Genomic DNA, 23,283 nt, shown 5'->3' with positions numbered 1-23,283 from the left:
GTATTCTGGAAACCTGACGCCCTGTATCCCGTATGCAGTTGTTCCAAATGCTGGTATCGACTATGTCCCCTTAGATGAAGTGCTCAATGTACAGGCCAGACAGATGAAAGGTTACAGAGCTACACAGGCATTTTTTGATGGAACAGAAACAACGCTGAAAGCATCACCTGCTCCTCACTGGAGTCCTGTGGCAGAAATACATTATCCGGTTTTCATTAATATTTGAGCAACGGCTCTCCTGGTTACATCTACTTGGATTGTACAGCACTCAGAAGTGTGTTTGTGTGAAAGACTACATATGTGTAATGAAGCCCCAGAAACAGAACAAGTGTCTTTGGAAAGTTTCATTCAACTGCACGCAACCTTCCTTCTCCTCCTGTTTTGCTGGTGCAATTTGGAAGTTACTGAATTAGTTACCTACACACTGCATTTGCATTTTTCAATCAATTTGCTCCTTCTTTCCAAAAAATCCATTTTAATTAAGCCCCTCTATTCCTGCAGATGGAATGACGTTAGGTGTAATGGTAATTGGTCACATAATCCCAACTCCTGGTTTACACAGATCTCAACAGAAGCAAGGCTGCTGATGCAAAAGGGATCTGGTAAAGTACAGAAGATTAGCAAAGGATTAGGCTCCATCGCTGATTCCAAAACCTCATCTCGACAGCACTCAAATAGCAGATGTGAAGTTTCAGCTGTGCAGCCCATACACTAATTAATTTAGGAAGTCAGACTAAATCAACACATGCACCGCAAAGCAGGCCGGATTTCTTCACTTCGGCCATCTTTTCTATGAAACAAGCTCAGTTCACACCTAGAGACTCAAACCAAACTCGTTCCCGAGCTTGCACCAATGCTGGTACCTGAACGACTGGGCAAAAATTGGCTGTTAATTGTAGACCTGAAGTGTGTGCTAGCAACAAACTTGATCTTGAAAATAATTTCTGGTTCAGCCGCGTTATGGTTCGTTTTCTGCAGAGCACTGACTTGAAGTGAAATCTGCTGATCTGCAGCAGCAGCACTGTTCCCAAGAAACTGGGTGCTACAATGACCTTTACTTTATGTTCACTTTCCTGCGCGTCTTCAAATGCTGTCTGTGATTATTCCTTTGGCACACAAGAGACATCATTAACTTTGCATATCAGCCGTCACGCCATTACTTTCAACAGAAAAGTTGATCATGTTTAAGCAGATACACAGATATCTGAGAATTACGATCAAACACCCGTGCACCGTTTTATTTTGCTAGAAATCAATATGCTGTTGGTCTTCACGTCCAGTGCTGCTCGCTGCCCTTTCAGGATCTCCTAGGTTTTCGTCGTATGTATGAAAACACCATTTAAACTTCTGCAGTTTTTTCAACAGTGAACTGGGATTACCTCCGTTTCCATCAAGTGTAGACATTTGAAGGGCACCTCCAACACCACTGCTTTTTGAATGATTTCAATGGCATTCGTCAGCTTTCTTTTTGCAACTTGCCATTCGGTTGCAAATTCAAAAGCAGACAGAAGCGAACATGGTATGGGAAGTTTGAGAAAGTTTGGCTTTGCTGAGTAAGCTGATATTAGAGCTCAGAAAGTGGCCTGCCCTTTGTTTTTCTGCAAGTCTCCCAGCACTCCTCCTGTCTTTTCCTGCTTTTTATCTCTTCTTGTCCTCAAATTCTTTTCCAAATTGTTCTCCAATGGGCGGGTTCCAGAAAAAAAAACTATGAATAAATTTCCTTTCTCCCCCAAGAGGATTCAAGCCATGGCGTTCCACCAAGAAATTAACTTTTATTTTACGCATTATTTTTTAAAATAAGAAACATGGAAATGCTGTACTTAGGAAAAAAGCCTGCACTTAGGCTACCTTCTTGGCTAGTTCATACCTTGCTGAGCTCATGGATTTTCTTTCAAAACCTTCCCCTGTAGGGGTGATGCAGCAGTGCCAAAAATCTAAGCCTCATCTCACAGCAGAGCTGACAAACTACTTTCCTCAGCATGTCTAAAGACATTTCAGAGTGGCAGGAGATGAAATACTTGTTTATGAAAAGGAGGAAAGCTATATTCAAATATGAGAAAAATACCAGAAAATGTTATTTCCAAGATCAAAGCTCAGGTTTAAACTTTTTAAAGTCCATATTCCTCTGAGCTTAGAGACTTTAGAAGGTCCTTTTAAAAATCCTTATGCTGAATGTATTTTTAGACAAATATATTTATGCCTACAAGAGAAGCAAGTTCCCCTCTGCTTTAAGATTGTTTCTATGGAAACAAACCCATTGGCGAGCAGCAGTCCTGAACAACTAATGCCACTGCCTGCGCTCGGCTCCTTTTAGCAAGGATAAATCTCTGCTCAGACATCCACGGGTCTCGAGGGCTGAGTACGCAGAGCTCACAGGATGCAATCAGTGGAGTCCAAACAAAGCTCTTGCAATCAGGGTTCGAAGTACATGAAACTGCCAGAGCACTACTGAGCACACTTAAACTGCTTTGCACGTGGAGAATGGACTCAGGAATTTAATTCTGAATGGATAAGTGCATGTTAGGTTGAGACAGACAAGAATCTACAAACTTAATCTATAGATGAGAATCACAGTTTCGGCCTGTAGGTAGTGGCAATTATAAAGAAGTGATTAGATGATTTGTCAGCAAAGAAAAGCAGCAGCACACAAACACGCTCCAGAACACGCAGACTTACTACTACAACCACTAAACACTATGTATGCAGGAGGCTTTGGGAGGCAGAGGAAGGAAGAGATGGCAGCTGGCGTGTACTTGCTTGTATTTTCAGCACAACCCAAGTAAACAAGGCGTGGCACAGACAGCTGCAGAGAATTTAACACAGAAAGGAGATGACAGGGATTCAAATCAAGCATGGGTTGAGCCTCTCCCTTGTATACTACTGTTCCTGTCTGCGTGCCAGACCAGGGCTAAAATCTACAGCACATTCCCATCACAGACAATGATTTCTCTTATCAGTCGGATCTGCTCCGAGGGCAGACAGCTCCGTGATGGAAAGGCTCCAGAGACAGCAACACAATTCTTCAGCGATGCTACAGTCAGATGAAAACGCCCTGAGCTTCCACATACGCTTTCTGTTTAGTATCTTCAAAAGAGTACAGAGAGAAGACGTGACAGTGCCACAAAGGCTGGTCTGCCACTTCTTGGAAGAGACTCTCTGGGAAGTTATTAAGTGTTCTTTGCCTGAAATATATCAGAACAGGAAAAACACACGTGCCAAGACAAAACCTGCCTGTGTGCCAGCCACGGGGGTGCTGAAGGAGCACAGAATCAAGTGGTTTTTCTAGACCCATTCCAATCCTAGTTGCTACTATCTTATACTGTAAATGAAGAGTTACTCTGACCTCTCAGTACAGCAGGCATCTAAACATATGGGATATTTTTCCAAATACAAGGTCAAAATTTTTCATGATCTATACAAAACAAGGAAGTTATGAGGGATTTAAAAGGGTTTAGGTCCTGTAGCAAGCGTAGATGGACTGTGTGAAGGCTACTATTACACAAGTCAAGTTTTTCCTTTCTTATAAGATGGGTTGCCTTTTATTCTTAGAAGAAAGTTTTTGCTTATGTCCCAGGGCATCTCCCACCAAATACTCTTACAGGTGAGGATCTCCAGCAAGAGAATACAAGCTTCCTAACCTCACCTATAGCACCTCAGACGCTGGCGATGCACAACCTGTATTTGAGAATCCATGCTGCTTTTGTGGTCAGGCCTTAATGAGCGGCCAAAAACCTCAGATAGATTATTTTTATACTTTTAACTACCATGATTCATCCATTTCTATGCTCCAGGGAGAAAAACAGGAAGGAAACACTAAGTAAGTCCTCGATTTCAGTTAACATTGGTAATGAGAGTCGAGCAAGCTGTGGGAAGCAGAAAAAACCACCCCATTCCACTTGGAGTGGCATTTAATAAACTGAAGCAACTCTGGAAAAATAGATATACTCAGGAGGTGGGCGGCACATGGAAAGATTAATTTGTGTTAATTAGGCATTGTGGAGGTGGAATATTTTGAAGGGGGGAAGCAGTTTCAAAATTTCAGTGAACAATGTGATAAATACTAATTAGCCAATTATTTCCCCATAGTGGCAAGCAACTTTCAAAGGCATTTCTTCTGCAACTGTCATGCCTCCTGTTAAGTGGCTAAGATGCTCCCCGCACATCCTGACATAACTATCCTGGCAGGACCAGCTTGCCTCTCAGTAGCATCATTCCCTTTATCTTACATGTCATAAAGGTAAAGGCAAGAGGGAATGAAAGCTTTTCCAGAGGGTCGGTGTTATCTAAGTCAGACATTTAAACAGAACTGGTGCAAGAGGATAACTTGCAAAGGAAAAGCTTGACATGCTTATGAGAAAGCCTAGAATCAGGAACTGTTCTGAACATCCCAGCTCAAGTTCAGTTATGTCACAAGGCTGTCTATCTATCAACGAATTCCCACCCTTTTATTTGCCCTAAGGACTTAAGTTTTAAAACCCCATACAGTCATTTATTAAGCACTTTCTGATAGCCCAGCTTTTAATGGCTCTTGCTATGAAAAAAGGATAATTGCTAATTAGTGGGACAAAGAAAAGGGGGAGGGACAGAGAGGTAGGCATGATCCAGAATACAGTAATTAGTATAATCTCATTAAGGCTACTACGGTAACATCAAACATGAACTAACCTGGAGAACCATACTCATGTCTTGGCAACCTGCAGATCTTAGGCATCACTTCCATTAGGGTCTTGACATACTGAAGAATCGTTCCTTGTAACTAAGAGAAAAGAAGCGTTTGTTAACATGTCAGTGTTACTAACTGAGAAACTTCACAACCACGGTGTTCAAAATGCATGTGGATTGAGCAACGTCTAAAAACTATGCATTTGACCCTGTCAGTCATCACCTCCAAAAAGCAACTTTTCCAAAGGAATACAGTTGCACAGTAATACAGTTCCTTCTTACGGCATCAGCCACTGGTTTGCCATGGGAAAAGTGGCAGAGCAGCTAAAGCCAGGAAGGAAAAAAAAAGCAGAGGAAATCATCATCTTTTCTTACAGACTGTCTCTATTGTCTGGCCAACCTTTGGATTTTTGGTGAAAAAAAATAAAGATCATCTGAATATTTTCAATTGTTAGTACAAGGTATGCCTGTAAGAGCTTAAATTGGCCATTCCAGACATTTATATAAATACATCTATACATTCCAGCCATGCATATACACATATACATATCCCTGTATCTGAACATTTGCATCCAGCATCAGCAGGATACCTCCCCCCAGTCTTTTCAGCCTCCTTTATAAATGCCTAATCATTCCACGCTACCTTTAATGAACAGAGATGATTTGCAAATAATAGTCATCATGCCCCCCAAAACAAGCCAATACTCAGCCCCAGAGCATGAAAATTATGTGTGTCTTTATAGAATCACAGAATGGTTTGGGTTGGAAGGGGCCTTAAAGACCATCTAATTCCAGCCCCCTGCCATGGGCAGGGACACCTCCCACTAGATCAGGTTGCTCAAAGCCCATCTTTCCCCCAGGATTATACCATGTCATCCCTTCAAGCAAGCTCCATCCTTTCTAGAATTTCAAAAACACATGCAGAACATTGTGAGAATTGCAATAGACAAACTACCAAATATGTCAAGTATGTGAAAGGAGATTATGAATATTACAGCGTTCCACCTCTTACAGCTGGATTACTTTGGCAGTGTGCTCCTTACAGGTAACAGCTGGGAACAACAGACCATTTCTGTAGCTTAAACTTAAATGCAATGCATTACAGCTGTATGCAGTTATTAACAATACTGTGAAGAAAGAGCCCCTCAATCACCTTTTAGTTACAGATAAAGCCATTTCCAATACTAGATACGAAGGCTGTATGGATAATTTCTTCAACATCTGCTCTGAGCACTTTTCTAAATAGGCTTGATGCTATCCTCTGCTAGGTCAAGCGTGGAGATTAAACCTCCCTTGTTATTAAGCGTCATCTGTCAATGCTGTTATTAATGAAAGCCCTGAAGTTACGGAAGGCAGAAAGCACATCCCAGCTCCAGATATTCTGAGACAGTAAGTCAACTCATTTGAAACATTTATACTTTTCCAGAGTTTACCCAGGTCCTACCAGTGTGAGTCTCTGCAAATTAAATTATCCCCAAACCCAAATCCAAAGTTTTTAAAACACTGCTCTGATCACCACATCTTCTATTGCTTTCACAAGGCACTGGGTATTGTCAAATAGAGGTTATACTGAACTTCAGTAAATGTAACACTTCAGTTTTACTCGAGATCTTAGTTTCCTTACGAATCTTACTTTCATTTTGTTTCTCTTAAGATGCTTCCTATCAGGAGCCATTAGGAATAGCAACACTGAATGACAACTGGCATACCAAGCTCTTGACGACTTTCAGCAACTCCTCCATCACCACAGCAATCCCCTGATACCCAAGAAGCCTGCAGATGACTTTAAAGTGAGGGGGACCAACAAAATTCCTGTAGTTGCTGTAGATACTGGAATATGCCAGGTTCAGTGCCTAAAATGAGAAAAATAGATTTGATTAATGAAAGTTTCAGCTGACTGCATCTTAGTAACAACCTCACTTAAGCAGCATTGTTAAGCATATTAAAAAATAATACAGAGCAACAACTTTGTGTCTCACTCTATCCAGGAAGTTAAAACATAAAGCTTCTCTTTTGTAAGACAGGTTCTTCTTGCTTAGCAAGGGAGTTCCTGTGAACAGTATTTGTTAACCAGGTATCTTTCACTTGCCACTTCTAGAGCCATGAATTTTTCCTCTTTCGTATTTTTCTACTTACACAGGTAGAAAAGGATGAGTAGTACATGAACTCAAAGCACAGCTTCTATTCCTACACAGTCCATTTTATGTACAAAGCATCTTGAAAGAAGTGACTTCAGTTTTCAGTTCAGAGTAAGTTTTAAACCTCTGAGGACTCAATTACAAAAAACAAGCAGCCTTTTGCAGTGACTGGTCGCTGCAACTAATTAGTAAGGATCTCTCTTTTTCAAACATCTTAGCTGTACACAGCATCAAAGCAAATCCAAGCCTGGGCTGTAACCTCATGGAAATTCTTCTGGAATTGTATAAAAAGGGTCAGGTGCTTGCCCACATTAACGTGTATTTCTTCACAGTGAGCGGAACTATACAGACTGGATGCTATGCAGGGATTTAGAACTTGTGCTGGAGTACCTGTCCTACAACGAGAGAGAGAGCTGGATTGTTCAGCCTGGAGAGGAGGCAACTCAGGAGGACATTATCCATGTGTTTGAGCACCCCATGGGGGGAACAAAAAGGAAGGAGCTGGGCTCTGCTCAGTGGTGCCCACTGCCAGGACAAGAGGCAGTGGGCACAAACAAGAAACTCCATTTTAACATCAGAAACAAACTGTATCCCTGTTACAGGGGTCAAATGGAGAGGCTGCGGAGTCTCCGTCCTTGGAGATGAAGACCTGACCGGGCACGGCCCTGAGCAACCTCCTGGAGGACTCTCATCCAGGATGGTGGCCAAGGTGCCGTCTGTCAGCCTGTGGAAGTCTGTTCTAAGGACAGCGTCCTCATGTTGGTTTTGTGGAGGAGAGCTGTTTTCAAATTCTCAACATCTTTTCTGTGCATGTAACCTAAAATAGATGCTTGGCTAATTATTAGCCTCCTTATGCAACGCTCACACTCCTACTGGATCAGGGCTGACAAAAAGGCTCGATTCCAAACAGCCACTGCTGGCCAGAAGCCTGAAGCTGCGGTCCCTCATGTACAACATACCTATTTGTGTAGCCTTCCTCTTACAGAAAGGACATCTGGGGCATTAAATGGAACGAATGCTGGTAAAACATTACAAAAACACTTGCAGATAAACGTCCCAACAGATGAAGCATTCTATACACGGTTATCCCCCAGAAGGCAGGACTTCATCCTCCTCCTTTGATGTTTTCAGTCAGGTAGGTCTACATGTTAACTGTATCCAAGCTATTTCAGCTACAGCACCAAGAGTGGTTTCAGTATAAATAACTCACCGATACGTAACTGTAAGAAGTCAGTCACTCTAAAAATACGTATTTCTCTAATGTAACCTTTGTGGAGAAACACCTAACGTGATCCACCTGTGAACACGGGGTTAGCAGAGCTTTGTGAACTGTGACGAGGGATTTTGAAAACACCAGCACACACCTCCACGATGCACAACAACAAAGTATTGAGGGAAAATGCCAGCAACAAGGCTGCGGGTGGAAGGAGAGGAGGAAAGAGGGAGGGAGCTCAACTTTTTTTAAGCTATGCTTGCTCCCTCCCCTACTTAAATTTAACAAAAAAAAAGAGATGCTAGTTGCTGATGTCATCGAAGTGCTAGCATTAATCACTCCCAGCATCAGTGGTACAGGCACAGGAGCATATAACAGGGATGTGCAGGCAGTACCCTGTCCAAGAAGAAGGAAGCAATACAGGAGGAAAAATACATCATTTTTCCCCCCTATGTTCTTTGAAAACCAAGGGAAACGGCATCCTTAGACAAGATGTGCTCTTGCATGAATTTCAGTAGAAGAGACAAAGAAGCCATGCCATGACCAGCACCGGGGAAAAAACCTGAAAGTACAAAGCAGTGAGGATTCAATCCAGGGGGAAGAAAAAGCAAACTGGCAAGCAGAGATCATGAAGCAAAGAACTCCTGCGGAAAATGATACCGAACATTTAGTGTTTGTGTTATTTTTGCATCAGCACCTGAAAATCCTGTTCTGAAAGCTCTGTCAGGAGGTGATGGTAAGTACTGATTTTTTAAAACACCAAATATGGTTTCCAAACACTTACTTGCCAGTAATTAAGTATCTAACAGCTGATGTTTTATAAAAATCAAAGCCCGTTACTATTGTTATCTAATAAAACCCCAAACACTCCACTCATGAAATGCTGCGATGAAGAAACTGTTGTTTCTAGACAGTTAGAGTTCTATTAATATATAATTTTAAGTAACTGGGAGCTACCAACTAAAATAAGGAAATAAAAGAGTAGAAACGCTGATCTTACTTATGTGCCTGATTTTAATATTTGCAGGAGTTGCTTAGATGTCAAAATGTGTCTGTCTAGTAAGTTTGTGTGATAGCAAACTCAGTTGCTTTATCAAGAAGAGTGCACTCCTAATTAGACCACGATTAGAAAGGCAGCATCGACCCAGATCAGTCCTAAAGTTTTCTATGGTAATGAAAATAAACATACTCAGAAGTAGGGAGAAGAGCTAAGTACAATCCAAAAGCCTTGAGCAACAATTTTCCTACATAAAAAGTATTATTAATGCAATGCAACTACCAAGGTCCCAATAAAATAATATATATTTTGCCAGCCTCCCATCTAGTGTAAAATATAAGTATTACAGAATAATCTCAGAACACATTGCAAGCAAATTTTATGAGCTTGCTTCATCGGGAAATTGTTATTTAGCCAGGAGACTTAACGTCTTAGCCTTGATCATCACAAACCACACTTCATTTTTATACTGAAGTCATAAACAATGAAATACAGTGCTACTGGTGGCATTTACATACCCAAAAAAGCAAGAAACTTTCACAGTGGGGAAAAAACTTTCACATGACTGCCACTGGAAACTGAGCATTCAACCAAAAGACAATCAGATGCAATTGCTTAGGGAGGCTCTTTTCAAAAAGCTGCTATCATAGCAAAGCAAACACCAAGCCTCCCAACCAACCAAAAACATCCTCTGGCTGTTATTAATATTTGTTTTGTAATAAAGGAACAATTTGAATCAAAAGTGCACCAAGGCAGAAGCCAACTTTTTGTCCCAAAAGGAAGATATTCCTTAAAAGAAGTACTTAGAAAACTGCATGGAAACTGTGCTGTTTCTCTGTACTGTTTTGTTTTACAGCTAATCACGAGTAGCCAAAATCAAAGAGGTGGGGATGGCCAGAGGAATTTATCCTTCAATATCCAGTTCTGCCACGCCTCACTTGCCAATTAAGAAAAAAAAAATCATTGCTCACATGAGCGAGCTTTGAGATTACAGAAAACACCAAAAAAGCAAAATAAAATGCTAGAGAGAAAAAACAGATGAGGCATTTCTATTAAAAAAAACAACAACAACAACACCTCCATCAACATACTCATTAGGCAAGTGTTGCTTGCCTAACGAGCAACAGGTAAAGGGTTAATTAGTGGGACAGTCAGTCTGTCCTCAGTTTAATGCCAAACCAGACCGTGTTTCAATTCAGTTTAGAATTCAATGTTGTTTTTTTTCTATGAGTTTGTCTCTTAACATGAAATTATTCTAACTACTATGCTTTTTTTCCCCCTAATCAACATGTTTGTTGTGCTGACCAGAATACTCCGGCATCACACCAAAGAAGAGAGACACGTACTGATGCATCTCTTCAAACCTGTGATCAGTTGTTTTTCCCTCTTAGAGGGCTGTATCTGTCAGAACTGCACAGGATGTTTAGCTCTCTCCTTTACATTCTCAATGAGTTTTTGTTTCACTTAATGCCACCTAAATGCAAATTCCTCTAGACAAAAATAACCAGTGACTTTATTCTAGGGGCTGTAGCACTTGTGCACACAGCACGTATGCCAAAGATGACAGAGGCAAATTTTGAATGAGGCCAACGTCTCTTGGTTCCCCACTGTAAGAGCAGAGTAATCTGAAAACGCCTTTGGAAGGAAGTGGCTCCCCAAATCCAAATCCCGCTAAATATACCATCTCTCTAGGAGACGAGATACAGAATCACAGAATAGTCTAGGTTGGAAGAGACCTCCAAGATCACCGAGTCCAACCTCTGACCTAACACTAACAAGTCCTCCACTAAACCATATCCCTAAGCTCTACATCTAAACGTCTTTTAAAGACCTCCAGGGATGGGGACTCAACCACTTCCCTGGGCAGCCCGTTCCAGTGACTAAAGTGAGAAGAGATACAACTCATCACCTGGACAGGCAGCAGCTCTGGCTGAATTTCTCTAAGTGTGTATTCAGCCTTTAACATGGCAAAGAAATAGAGAGTTTAAAGCTAAGAGCTTAACTCCTTATTTTTAATTACAGAGCACTCCGATCCACACGGTATCCCCAGCACCACAACCTCTCAGTTATCTGCCCGGGAAACAGTAAGCTCCCCTTTCCAAAGATCCCTCCTGGGAAAGGAACCACCCCCCAAGCAGCACGGCAATGGGAATAACCATCCAGAACATCACAGGGAACACAGCAGTGGTGATTTGGCCCCAGATGGCCAGCTGTGCCGACAGCTTTTACAGTGTCATGTACCACCCCAACTGGAAGAGCACGCCGGCGAGCTACTCGAGGAAGAGCTTCCAGAAGGAAGAGAGGGTGCCCGCCAGCCGCTCCTCCTTTGTGGTCGAAAACCTGACTCCGCTGACCACGTACATCCTGTGCGTCACCTGCCAGTCCGCCAACCCCTCCAGCGACCAGTGCAGGGTCTTTAACACGCTGCAGCGAGACCCGGCGTCCGCCGGCACCGCCAAGAAGGAGCTGGCGCTGGGCATCTGGCTGGCCAGCAGCCTCCTGCTCCTCATCATCGCCGCCGTCCTCCTCTACGGCTGCCTGCACCTGCTCTGCTGCAGGAGGCGCGAGCGCCCACGAGGGCGAGCCGGGTCCTCCGAACGGGACCCGGGGAAGACGTGGGCCAAAAGCGCAGCAGGCGCCTCCGAGGAGCTCGGCGTGCAGGGCCAGCAGAGGCGGGACAGCGAGGAGAAGCAGCCGGGGGGCATCCAGCTGGCCACGATCATAGAGAACCCATCAGCCTGCCAGGAGCCCTGCCGGCCCACTTCCAAGAGCCGGGAACGAGTGCCAAGGGCAGGGCTGTACTCTGCCATCAATTAGAAGCCCTTTGGCAGGGAGGAGACCTTCTGCCACCTGGGACATCCCAGTCCTTCAACCCCATCACGTGCTTTGTCACCACTTGTGAGAGGGGCTGCTCTGTGCAGTGCTCCCGTCCGGCCCCGTCTGACACCCTTGTGCTGCCCCAGGTACTCGGAGGCAAAGGTTTGGGCTGCCCACGACTTTGCTGCACTTTGCTGCTTCAAAATGCATCCGTTTGTATTTTGAGGTCTGGTTTGGGTTTCTTTCCTTTACTTCAGAAAAGAAACAAAAACAAATGAAAGTAGTAACCTGAAATTTTTTTTATTTATTACTTCAGCAAATAAAAATCTAATAGAATTTTTCACACGGAAAGCCAGACTGCCATACTGAAACACACACCCTGAGCGTGATGGCTAGCTGACACGAGCATTGTCCCTGCAATTCTGACCGCCTCCCAAGCCAGACACTTGGCTGACCACAGTGCTCTCGGTACCACCCATTCTGAATGAGGGCTCGGTCTCAGCACAGACACTACACTCAGCAGGATTTTAATGGTACCCTTTCATCTATCTTTGAAGTTTCAGAAACATACATGATACTCTGCAAGGAAAATTCCAAATAACCCAAGCAAATACCCTGGGATGTGTTACTTTGTGCCTGTCAGCACCCACCAGAAGGTACCTCCTGCACCACAAGCGAGCGACTCCCTGTAGAGGTACCAGGGCTCAGAGAAGCAGCTCCCGCTCCTTCCTCCTCCTTCCCCTTCAGTTTTAATGACAAAACTCATTCATCAGCTGCAAGCTTCTATCCAGCCATACGGTAAGGTTTGTATGGCCAAGGGGGCAAGGAAGTAAAAACACCAAAAGGCTTTTTATTTTTGTGACAACCCAATCTGCTAGTCACCTAATTGCGCCTTGAATGTCACAGCAAGAAAAGCCCTTCAGACAGAAATCTGCTCACCCTTGCAAAATGATGCATCTTGTCTGGCCTATGTGTGTACGTCACTCTGTTTTAAATCCCTGAAGTGAACTTATGTTCCATAAAAACATAAGAAATCTTACTACTGCTGTACAACGTGGTATTTCTAAAAACAAAGACGCACTGTGACTGCAGCAGGCCTTGTAAAGTGCTGTCGGTAGGAACCTACACGTAAAGCCAGCTCTTGCTGACCCGGCTCTGTTGGACCAGGAGCCGCCTGGGCAGCTCATTGCCACTGCATCTGGCAGCCGAGCTGGTGTACAGCACGGGCGGCTGAGCATTGCACAGCAGGTAACGGGACTTGGCAGCTACCGTGCTTTGTTTTCTGTGTTTCCCACAACTTGAAAAAGACCTGAGCTCTCATCCTGCTAGAGATACAGGAGCTGACCTAAGACTGATGCATCTTTTTTCCTCCTAGGATAGGTAAAACACGCAGAAAACATGTGCCAAATGAAGGGAAAGCATTAATTTTAGGAAAGACTTCCAAAGGAATCTTTGTTTAGGTAGCAATAGCACGTTCTCCATCCCCTGCATAGCATTTCCCCCAGCTGCCAAGTGCTTCTCTTTGTCGTACACACCGATCTCAAACTGTGAAGATGACAGCACTCCGCTGCTGTGATTCACAGAGCAGGTGATTCATGAAACACCCTGAAAAACTCTCTTCAGAACACGAAGGCAACATGACAGGTTGCCTTCCCAAAAGGGACAGCTGGGGAGGAGGGGGCAGAAAAAATGCTTTCAAATGATCTTGTAATTAAATTAACACTCCTCTGACCAGGGGATCATAAAAGAGAGAAAATATGATGTTAATGTTAAAAGTACGGAGCCAAGAGACATAAATCCTCATCTCTGCCAACATTTCGGGCCCCTGGAAAAGACTGTTTATTTTTCTGCATTTCTGTTCAATGTGGACTTTGAGGCAATCCCATCTGTAAATTTACATAATATTTGTGTATGATATACATGTGTGTATCCCATGCTGAGAACACAAGGAGCAGCTCAGTCTTAAAGCAGCTTTGAGGCAATTCAGCTCCTGAATGTACTGTTTCTGCACAAAACACGTGCACACAAACACACATGCGAACACATCATTTTGAGAAGGTAAGGAGCTAACATCGAAGTGCTCCCAGGAATGGGATTTCTTTCATCTAAATATAAACCCATTCCACTCCAGGAGTTTACTATGCATGGCGTAGATAAATAAATCGTTTCACAAGCAACGGATTATCTTGCTCCCTTCAGAAAACAGGAATGCACACATAGCGTCACTTACGGACTTCTACACTGGTTTTCAAGAGTATCACCCCCACACACAGAGCTCCGGGATTCTTCAGCTCTTGCTCTGAAAATTTTATTACAGATCTGCTCGGGTTCCTTTTGGCAATCCTGTGTTTTGGTAGTTCACTGTCCAGTTTTAACACTCATCTAATACAGGGCAAACATTTTAAGTGACTCCTAAGCTGATAGCAAGATGCAACACAGTGCAAAATGCTGCTTAGCTGTGCACCAGCAGCAGATGAACGTAACACAGAAGACATACAAACATGAAAGTGTTTGGAAGGTGTTCTTTCAAATCCCTAAAAGAGGCTCTTTGTTACACATGCACTATTATTTTACATGCCTGGCCCATGTTTCCAAATTCCAGTCTGCTGACATCCATTTCATTTCACTAATCCTACACACATATCAACAGAGTAAAGGGATTTCAACGACCATACTCAATGAGCTTTCGAAGTAGTCCAGCTCACTTAAAAGGCCGGCAAGCTTCTGCAGGCAAGCTCCTTCCTACCTGACAGCTCTGCTGCCATGCCAGCCAGAAGTAAATTGTGTCTGTGGGCTTTTGGTTTGCTAATTAGATGAAGATACTGCTCAGAAAACTAGATGCAATAGAGAAGGTGGACTCCACTGTCTATAATAAACATGAACACACTCATACAGATCAAATGCTTTGATCCATGTAGAAATATCTGACCTGTGAACCCCCTGAGACCAACACTGAAAAAAGATCTTTAATTATTGCTAAGCAAGCACTTCGCCTGTGCAGAAGTTTCTGCACAGCAAGTGTTTAAGCTTTACAATCCAGTGCGTTCATGTATGAGTGTGTGCCTGCGCGGGAAACCAGCAAGCCATTGTCTTGACCTAAACAAACACCACGGATTGCTCAAAACCAACCAACCAAAGTTCAGTAAGAAATCATTCATTGGCTATCTATCAATGCCTGGATATTTTGAGTAGTTCAAGAAAAGACGACAATAAAACAAAAGACACATGGCTACTCTGCATTCCTCTGTTATCCAGACAACGGGCAATTGATCAGCCTCACAATTAAAGGCCTCAAATAATGCAGAGACTGGATGCACTCTGTGACAAGCCTGACCATATAACGCACAGAATATCATACAATATCACCACACTCTGGAATTTGTAGCACCCATCATGTAAGAAATACTATCAGTTACTTGCTATATACAGCAGAAACGTCCTCTTAAAATTCCATTCAGATATCCTCAATTCTAAAATACACCAGATTCAAGCAACACTTAGAACTACAGAGTCAGGAATATTTGCTAACAAAGGCATATTTAGCTACAGAATTTGCTCCAGAAATGCATCTTAGAGAACCCCTTTGATTGCTCCTGCTCATAGCAATATGGAAAAATAATCAGATTTCTAAAAACGTTGAGCTCTAAGAGTAAAGGTAAACTCATTTTAATAATGTAACCAGGCTGATGAAAAAAAAAAAGGTTCCCCAGTAAATCCTCTCTCCCTCAGCCCCCTGTATCATCACTTAGATAAATTAAGTTAGCAATCTGTACTAAATTCAGTGGGCTTTTTGCTCTTTACACAGCATCTGGTGAATTCCTAAAATAGTAAAGAACACAGTAACTCTAATGTAAGAGAATCCTGTTTTCCTATATTTTACTGTTCCCGGTTGGAGAACAGTTATATAAAAAGCCATTCACAGGAGCAGACGATCAGTTGTTAACATTCCATACTACAGAAATGTGAGTCCTTTTCCAACTCTTCTGCGCTTTAAAGCATTAAAGTTTTACAAGAGCAGCAGATTCATTAGGACTGAAATGTGTAGCTTCACAGAGTGCATGACTGCAAATCACATACGCTTCTATTGGAAACTTGCATAAACTTTCTACGTACTCCTAATTTCCAAAGCAAAGACGATGCTGATACAGGATCAGGAGATGAGATGGCCAGAAGGCCACATTCATCAAAAAAGACTGACATCTTGGGGTTGAAGATTCCAAAGAAATGCTACATTTTCTTTAAAATAATTTAAGCAGCTTAATGCCTGATAGTTTAGGACAGTCAGGGTCTACATTCTAGATTTTAAGTCAGATAATAACTAAAGCAGTTTTTCCCTATCTGCTCCATTTTCTCCTGCTATCACAATCTTCAGCACTGCAGCAAGGGAGCAGCTGCACCCAAGATGGGCTCTCTTTCTCACTCCCCCAGCTGACTGTTCTTTTTTCCAGTCTGCTGTGACACTACAAGCAACTGCAATGCAAGGTGGTTGAGGGAAGGAATTATTTTTAGCTATGTCAGATAAGACTAACCATCAGACTACACTTACACTCTGGCTAAAACATATGGCGATCTTCACAGCAAAATCTGAAAAAAGTGCATGTTGAACTGAAAATAGTTACAAAATGTATGCAAGTCCCTTTTTAAAACCTTTCACATTCCGTAATTTCTATAATTAAAATGATGCCTTTAAATACTGGCAAACCATAAATACAAAGGGAATAAAATCCAACCTTTGATCCATACAGATACTGGGGCTGTGCATTGGGCTGCTTATCCCTCTGAAACTCCTGGGAAAACGGCAGCACGGTCCGAACAAACCTATGAAAACAGAAGAAAGAAATAATTATTCACACTTCGGTTATTAGGCGTGTGCCTCATGTACCTTATCCTGTACTGTTTCTGTCTACACAGAATCAAAGCCAGAGACCAGTCGCCTTTCGGACCAACCTTGAGAACAGGGAAGCGCACAGCCTGCACTGCCCAAACACCGGGGCACAACTCGGAATGTAATTCTTCATCCCTTACGGGGACCCCCCTTCTTCCCAGTGCTGCACAGGGTCCATTTCTCACCACTACTCTAGCCCAGCCCAGCAAAAAGAGAAGCAACCAACAAAGCAGCGACTGCCTCTCATAGAGAGTAGGCAAGTTCCTTGTGCTTCTGAAATGAAGCCCTTAGGGATGAACTACAGCTTCAAATAACATTTCTATGAGATGGCTGGTTTGTGCTCGTCTCCTCCTCCCCCCAGAAACTCACAACAGGAGAAATACTTTAGGTTAATACCTTAAAAAAAAAAAGCATGAAGGGTACAATCCTTATAGCAGAACAGGTGTTCCAAACATTTCACCCTACTTTACTACTGTTATAATACGTGTGCAGCACCTTTAATGAAGAGCATTACCACTGTATGTTGTAAAAGGATAAGAGAACTACAAATACGCGGAGTTCTGCAAAAGATGTGATCGAGCAGTCCACTCCGCTCTGAGGGCTCTGAGAGCCTGAAATCCAACATCTGGGTAGAAGCTGAGTATCTGGGTCCTCTCCTGAACAGCAGAGCTACTCCTCCGGCAGTGCCAGTTAACCACACGATTCACATTTTTACAACAGTACAGTTTTGGTGGGGGAAGAAGTTAATCAACATCTCCTACAATTCTCATTCTGCTTTCACTTTGCTAAGCCAAGCAAAATATCTGTGTGTGGGGGGAGAGGTGCCTGTGGGTGGCTTATTTATTTTTTCTTTTTTTAAACCTGGCAAAAAGGATTTCTTGGTAAACGCTGCAAAGCTGCAGAGGCACAAGGAAGTGGAAAAACAGTCATTTAAGAACTGTACACCAAATATTTGTATCAGGTCAAGCTGTTCCAACCCATAGCTGTCTAAACAAATTGCACTTAGGTTTCAGGAAAGGAAGTTCGTAGTACATTATAACATCATAAGATACAACAGATACAATTGTATCCTAATCTGGTTTTGTTTTAATGGTTGAGTTAAATTCACACACAAAATAAATGATTCATTGAGCATTTTTCCTAGAAGGTACATAGGTTTCTGTTTTTAGATCAGAAGTTTTCAAGCTGAAAACAGGAACAGCCATGCTAAACAAGAACTGTTTCACCCAAACATGCATTAATTGCACCACATTGTTTAAAATTATTTCCATTATGTTTTTGTTTTGTTTTTCTGAGTAAGCTGAATCATTCTTCTGAGAACCTACAACTTCGGAGCAAGTTTTTCTTTTTTTTTTTTAATCTGCTCAAAACCAGTTTCACAGCTACCTGTTTATATGTATCTTAGCCTTGTCTTTCCAAAAGTACTTACTCTTGCTAACGTCCAGAAATGCTTGCATCTAGAGCTTCTGAGGAAGATCACCTATGTGTATTGGTTTTGATACTATAATTATTTAATTTTTAGTTAAACCTCCTTACATTTAGATTTCCTCCATTTACAAGTTCACCTCCTCTCCCTCACTTACACAGCAAACGAAAGCTTCCTCTAGAGATTACTCGAATCTGTTCTCTGCACAGATCCGTTTACTGGGGACATTGTAAACATTTGATGGAATTCAGAGTAATCTGCAACATATGACAGTCCCACAGATTATTCTATTCCCTCTTTCTCTCCAAATTCCACTGCTTTCTAAACTGACAGCAATTTTCAAGCCCTAAGAAAATCTCTAAAATGAAAGAAGTGAAAAGAGATACCGTGCCATTTGAGATGAGATTGGTTTTCTGTGTGCAGATGTATTGGGCAAGCTGCTTTGTTAATGGTAAATTAAAACCCTCCCAAGGAAAAGGACATTTCAGAATATAAACTGAGATGCATCCCATGGCTTTGGGAGCTGCAACTATTTTTCTTTCATTTTTCAAAAATGTATAATGAACATATTGGAATTACAATGCCATTAGTGTCTGAAGACTAAGTCCCCAAGTGCTGTTAGCTCTGTACACGCTGAAGTAACTCCTGCATGTTTTTCCCGTGCTCCTTGACACTCATGGGAGTTTCTCCATCCGTCAAGTTTTAGAGTAGCAGCAAAATAACCTGAAAAGTTTCTTAAATATTTGAAGTAAACACTACCTCTATACTTTCTTGGGGGCGTGAGGGAAAGATACCACAAGGGAGAAAGAGGTTATGAAAAGGAAGTAGGAGAAAGAGACAAGACACTTATTTGGTGTCTTACAGAGGAACTATGACTAAGTACAAAAGAACCAACAGGGAAAATAGACTGCATCGTTCTAGGTGGTGTGTGACTAATGCCAATGTATCACTCAGATGTTAGACATTTCTTCTGAACACTAAGAGCTACATAGAAACCTTTACAGTTCAGCATCATCTGCTGCTCTTCAAACTTTTTCAGCGTGCAGGTATGTTTTCTTTTTGACATCCTGCAGGCTGGCTTCCTCCTGCTCCTCCTTCGAGAAACAGAAATCTCTCTTTCAAGGACTGAAGAATTAGCTCTTGGAATACCAACGATAAAACTAGGCAAAATTTTTACTTTCCCTCCAGTATTGCTGGCTGCAGGTTTTGGCATATTACGAGAGAACCCTTTTTAATCATTGCTGATGATCTCATAGTAACTTATTCATTTTCATCAACATAGGTTGTAAGCAGCCAAAGCAGATTAAGCGATGAAAAGCCTGCTGGCTTGCCAGAGCTTTGCAACAACGATTGCTAAAGGGAAACATGACCCCCATAGTAAGCATTTTAGGGATCAAATAATTTTATCTCAGTGTTCCTGGGGTACCTACCCCAGGATGGGGCTCACAGTGAGCACTTTACAAGCCAACTGCCAACTTCTATTCAAGAAAATAAGGAGAAATCTGAGAGGTACTGCTTTGGTCAATGAGACCACTTCCTCGCTGCTGCAGGCAAGATCAGAAAACCTCAAACTTTCTGAACTTCATCTCACAGTGATCGTCCACATCCTCTGCTGTTTTACAACCAAACCTTTTCTAAACAGCTGTAAAGAATGTTGTCAAGTGGGTGCTTGTGGGGGGAGCAGAGGGTGATGAGGGAGGGTGAGCAGATGGACAGAACTAGCAGTGGTTAACACTCAAGGAAGGTGCTACTGGAGAAAAAAAAAGCAAAATGAGGTGTATATTTAGCTAGAAAACAAAGCTTCGGACTTTGGGTAGGTACAAAGGTAGATTTGCCTTAATCTTTTTAAACATCAAATGTCAGAATATCATTCATGACGGAAACATGAACATTCTTGCAATATTCAGTATTCCTGTTTTCGGTGTGATTATAACCATTGTTGGATTTAGCCCACCCAGAAAGAAATTGATAAAGAAATTCCATCCCCAAATCAGGATCGTATTAAAATCCTTCAGTAAAACATCCCATACAGGTTTATATGGCATTCCCTACAGAATTCAGGCAAGACTATACCTTTCCCCAGGGAACTTTAATCCCAATTTGAGAGAGAGAGAACAAGAGGCTAAAAACTGAAGCACAAGGAAACAAGAAGACAAAAGAGTATGAAAGAATAACGGCTACCTAAAACTATCTCTATCACCATTCTTTCTGGCCTTCCCTCCTGGCAGAAAGATATTTTTTTTCCTTAAAGCAAGAGAAGATAAAAATGCTAGTCAAATTTGATGGACTATTTGACTACAACCACCCTACTTTCCATCAACCTACACAACAGCACCATTTGGCTCTTTGTAGCAGAAACTAGTTGTTTCCAAATCCAGTGATGCTTTTCAGACTTGTTCCAGCAGAGCGTCTGAGAGGGCTGGAAATTCTTCTGAACAGTGACAATCACAGCATACATACAAGACAAGACAACAGCTGTTCTCTTGTGAAAACTAGTCTGAAAAGTGGTATGAGAGAGAGAGACAACTCGCAAAAGGAAGGGGGAAGAAAGGCTTTGGGGGGGGGTAGCGTTCATTCTTTAATAACTTTGTATCCTCGCAAAACAATGTCATGTTGCATTTAGAAGAGTGCATACAATGCATGAATTTTTAGCAGATTTATATCATGTATTGAGAGGAGATGAAGCTACAAGTCTGACTACTGTCTTAGGAACCTTGTAGTTTCAAATGTGAAGCTTGTTGGGAAGCTCAGTGTTTCAAGAAAGTACAAAAACCCCTCAAAATCCAAATAAAAACCTAAGTTGTCTCACATGTGTCTCACTCTGTTAGCCCTGAGCACAAAACATGCTATCATGGAAGGAAAAGATCAGCTAAGGATTAGTAAAGAAAGAAAACATGACAGAAAAAGGAAACATGACTAGAAACATTGGAAAATGAACAAAGGAAAATCTGGAAGTTGTCCTCAGGCCTTGTGAATCCTCTGGACAGTCCTAGTCCTCCTAACTCCACAAAGATACAGGGGAATGAAAAACGTACAGATACGGGCATAAGCATGAAAAAGACTCATGGTGCAGAAGGACCTTTGGCTTGGAAAAACGTACAACTGAGGGAAACGTTTTCTTTAAAAAAAGTTCCAAGCAGCACAGAAAAGGCAAGTGGGAAACAGCTGCTCATGAAGACTCTCAGTGAAAGAACTGGCTAGCAACAGGTTCAGAATAAACTAAAGAGAGCTTTTCATACAGCAGGCAGCTTCCCTGCAAACTCCTCTCTACATCACATCATGACTGCAAAAGCTTCCTATTGCTTTACAAAAGGACTAGACAAAAGGAACGGGGGGAAAGTTCTGTTAGAAATGCTCTAGCATCCCACCATTTTTGTTTTAGGGAAGCATCTGATGGTTGCTAGAGGCTGGCACGTTTCCTGAGAGAAAAATCACCACAAGCCTTCCTTATTTTTACACTCTGCATTCGCATGGCTGCTGCCAGGGTCAGGATACATGATCAGAGTCCTGCGACCTCATCCACTACTGCAGTTCATGCTGTTATCCAAAGGCCTGTTCCCTCTCTTTCCTGACTGATGGCAAACAGATTAAAAATACCCTTGGGTTTCACTGCTGTTGCCCACCCGCAGAGGTCCTCCTGCTCATCTCCCAGGTCCTCCTCCACTAAACGCCTCACCAGCAGCTGAGCAGCCGGCCAGGGGGCTAAAATTCAGAAAACTGGCAACTACAGTTATTAAATTGTTAAGTCTTTTAATAACAGCCTCGCTGTTGAATCTCAGTACATTATCAGATATAAAATAATTCGTAAGTCTCAAATAATTAAAGATGCAACATGTTTCAGTACTTCTGTGTGAACAAGCTTAGCCCTTGTATGAAACCTGCAGCCTGGTAAGAATTTGAACTCAGGAATGTTTGAAATCACGAAGTTCAAGCACTCTTCTGAAAAGAGCTTCAAAAGGTACTGGGCACAAGTTAATCTGGCCAAAACACTAGCTTTACAAGATGGCTAAAAGTCACCTCTTCCCTGCCAAGGAACAGGTGAGCACCATATCGTGTGTAACACTAATTCTCACCACTCTCCTGTTCTCACCTGAAGCCAGAGCAATTCCGTGATGCAACTTGGCATGTGGTACAGACACTGCCTAAGATCTGGCTCCCTTTAGCATCTCTGAAATTAATTTTCCTGATTTAATTATCTGACGAGCTTAAGGATCAGCCTAACTCAATTTGTGCATACAGCTTTTAAGTAGACAAGCAGCAACCCCTGGCCAGCTACACTTGCCTCCTGAGCACTGCGGTCTGCACTACTACAGTCTTCACAGCCAGGATAGACAGAGACTAAGTTGTTCGAGGAGCTACTTCATTATGGCCGCCACGTGAAACATCATCACCGCATCTAAACTTTCTCTTAATACTATGCTTATGTGATTCTTAACACATCACACTGAATATTCCAATACTGATTTCCAGACGCACCAACATGCACGGTAACTTCCCCAGAAATACATTCAACACTGCCATGAAGACAGATTCATGTAACAGAAGCTTCTTGCCTAAACCTTAAACACAAAACCCACTCTTTTTTGTTTTTTACCTCTCAACAGAACCTTGGATCTAATCCGCAGCATAACCATCAGGAACACGTCAGACAGAGGAAGCTCTCCATGGAGAGAGTGAGAGATGAGAATGGGCTTTCTCCTCTTCCTACAGCTCGGTATTCAGTATCACTTTGCTGGCACTTCACAATGCTTTCAGCAAAATCCAATTAAAAGCCAAAAGCAATACAAATCCTAAAAACAGCACACAAGCAGAAGTCCAACTACTGAGCCTTCCACTCATTCAAATTGTGGATCCCACCTTTTGCTTCCTTTTTCCATCACTCACTCTCCTTAACAGCTGCAACAGCAGGAATGAAGGACACCTGGAACAAAACTCTAACACTACAGATATCCTAGAGTCTCCTGCTAACATAGGGTGAATGAATCAAGAAAAGCTTTCAATTAGAAAAGACAAACTTTTAAACACAGCACTAACCACGAGACCAAAAAAATTACATGAAATACAGTTTACAGCTTCTGAATGATGTTGTACAAGTGTCCTCTGCTCCAAAAAGGACTCACGCTTCAGAGTAAGACTGCAAGACTT

At 42.3% G+C, this 23,283-nt stretch overlaps 2 protein-coding genes and 1 long non-coding RNA gene across 8 annotated transcripts in view; 2 read left to right on the top strand and 1 right to left on the bottom strand.

Moving 5' to 3' along the window:
• The window catches only part of LOC118160412, a 30,045-nt gene extending 6,831 nt beyond the window's left edge, over positions 1-23,214 (top strand). Inside the window, exons 2-3 of the long non-coding RNA XR_004747475.1 lie at positions 18,822-18,832; positions 23,204-23,214. This is a non-coding gene — a long non-coding RNA (uncharacterized LOC118160412). The remainder of the gene's footprint in view (positions 1-18,821; positions 18,833-23,203) is intronic.
• Positions 1-23,283, bottom strand: part of CYFIP1 (cytoplasmic FMR1 interacting protein 1) — a 68,783-nt gene that overhangs the window by 9,586 nt on the left and 35,914 nt on the right. For all 4 annotated transcript variants that reach the window (XM_035315023.1, XM_035315014.1, XM_035315029.1 and 1 more), the window contains 3 exons: positions 16,558-16,645; positions 6,372-6,515; positions 4,666-4,756 (listed from right to left, as the gene is read on the bottom strand). In XM_035315023.1, coding sequence (XP_035170914.1) covers positions 4,666-4,756; positions 6,372-6,515; positions 16,558-16,645 — 323 coding nt within the window. The remainder of the gene's footprint in view (positions 1-4,665; positions 4,757-6,371; positions 6,516-16,557; positions 16,646-23,283) is intronic.
• LOC118160408 (fibronectin type III domain-containing protein 9-like) lies at positions 7,414-22,501 on the top strand. 3 transcript variants are annotated; one of them, XM_035315089.1, is made up of 4 exons: positions 7,414-8,749; positions 11,033-12,043; positions 12,435-12,459; positions 22,491-22,501. In XM_035315089.1, exon 2 carries the CDS (start codon positions 11,156-11,158, stop codon positions 11,825-11,827), a length of 672 nt encoding a protein of 223 aa, XP_035170980.1. In that variant the 5' UTR covers positions 7,414-8,749; positions 11,033-11,155; the 3' UTR covers positions 11,828-12,043; positions 12,435-12,459; positions 22,491-22,501. The 3 variants fall into 3 exon arrangements, with proteins under 3 accessions (XP_035170980.1, XP_035170990.1, XP_035170969.1); XM_035315099.1 differs by lacking the exons at positions 12,435-12,459; positions 22,491-22,501 and adding an exon at positions 14,884-14,894 and having other exon boundaries at positions 11,033-11,925; XM_035315078.1 differs by lacking the exon at positions 22,491-22,501 and having other exon boundaries at positions 12,435-12,880.

Source organism: Oxyura jamaicensis, chromosome 1 (genome assembly GCF_011077185.1).
Source record: "Oxyura jamaicensis isolate SHBP4307 breed ruddy duck chromosome 1, BPBGC_Ojam_1.0, whole genome shotgun sequence".
Taxonomy (NCBI): domain Eukaryota; kingdom Metazoa; phylum Chordata; class Aves; order Anseriformes; family Anatidae; genus Oxyura; species Oxyura jamaicensis.
The sequence above is the reverse complement of the archived record's forward strand: the minus strand, read 5'-3'. Positions and strand labels throughout refer to the sequence as shown.

What these genes read in the sequence shown, in the direction of transcription:
- LOC118160408 (XM_035315089.1), top strand. Translation starts at nt 11,156, where the DNA reads ATGGGAATAACCATCCAGAACATCACAGGGAACACAGCAGTGGTGATT.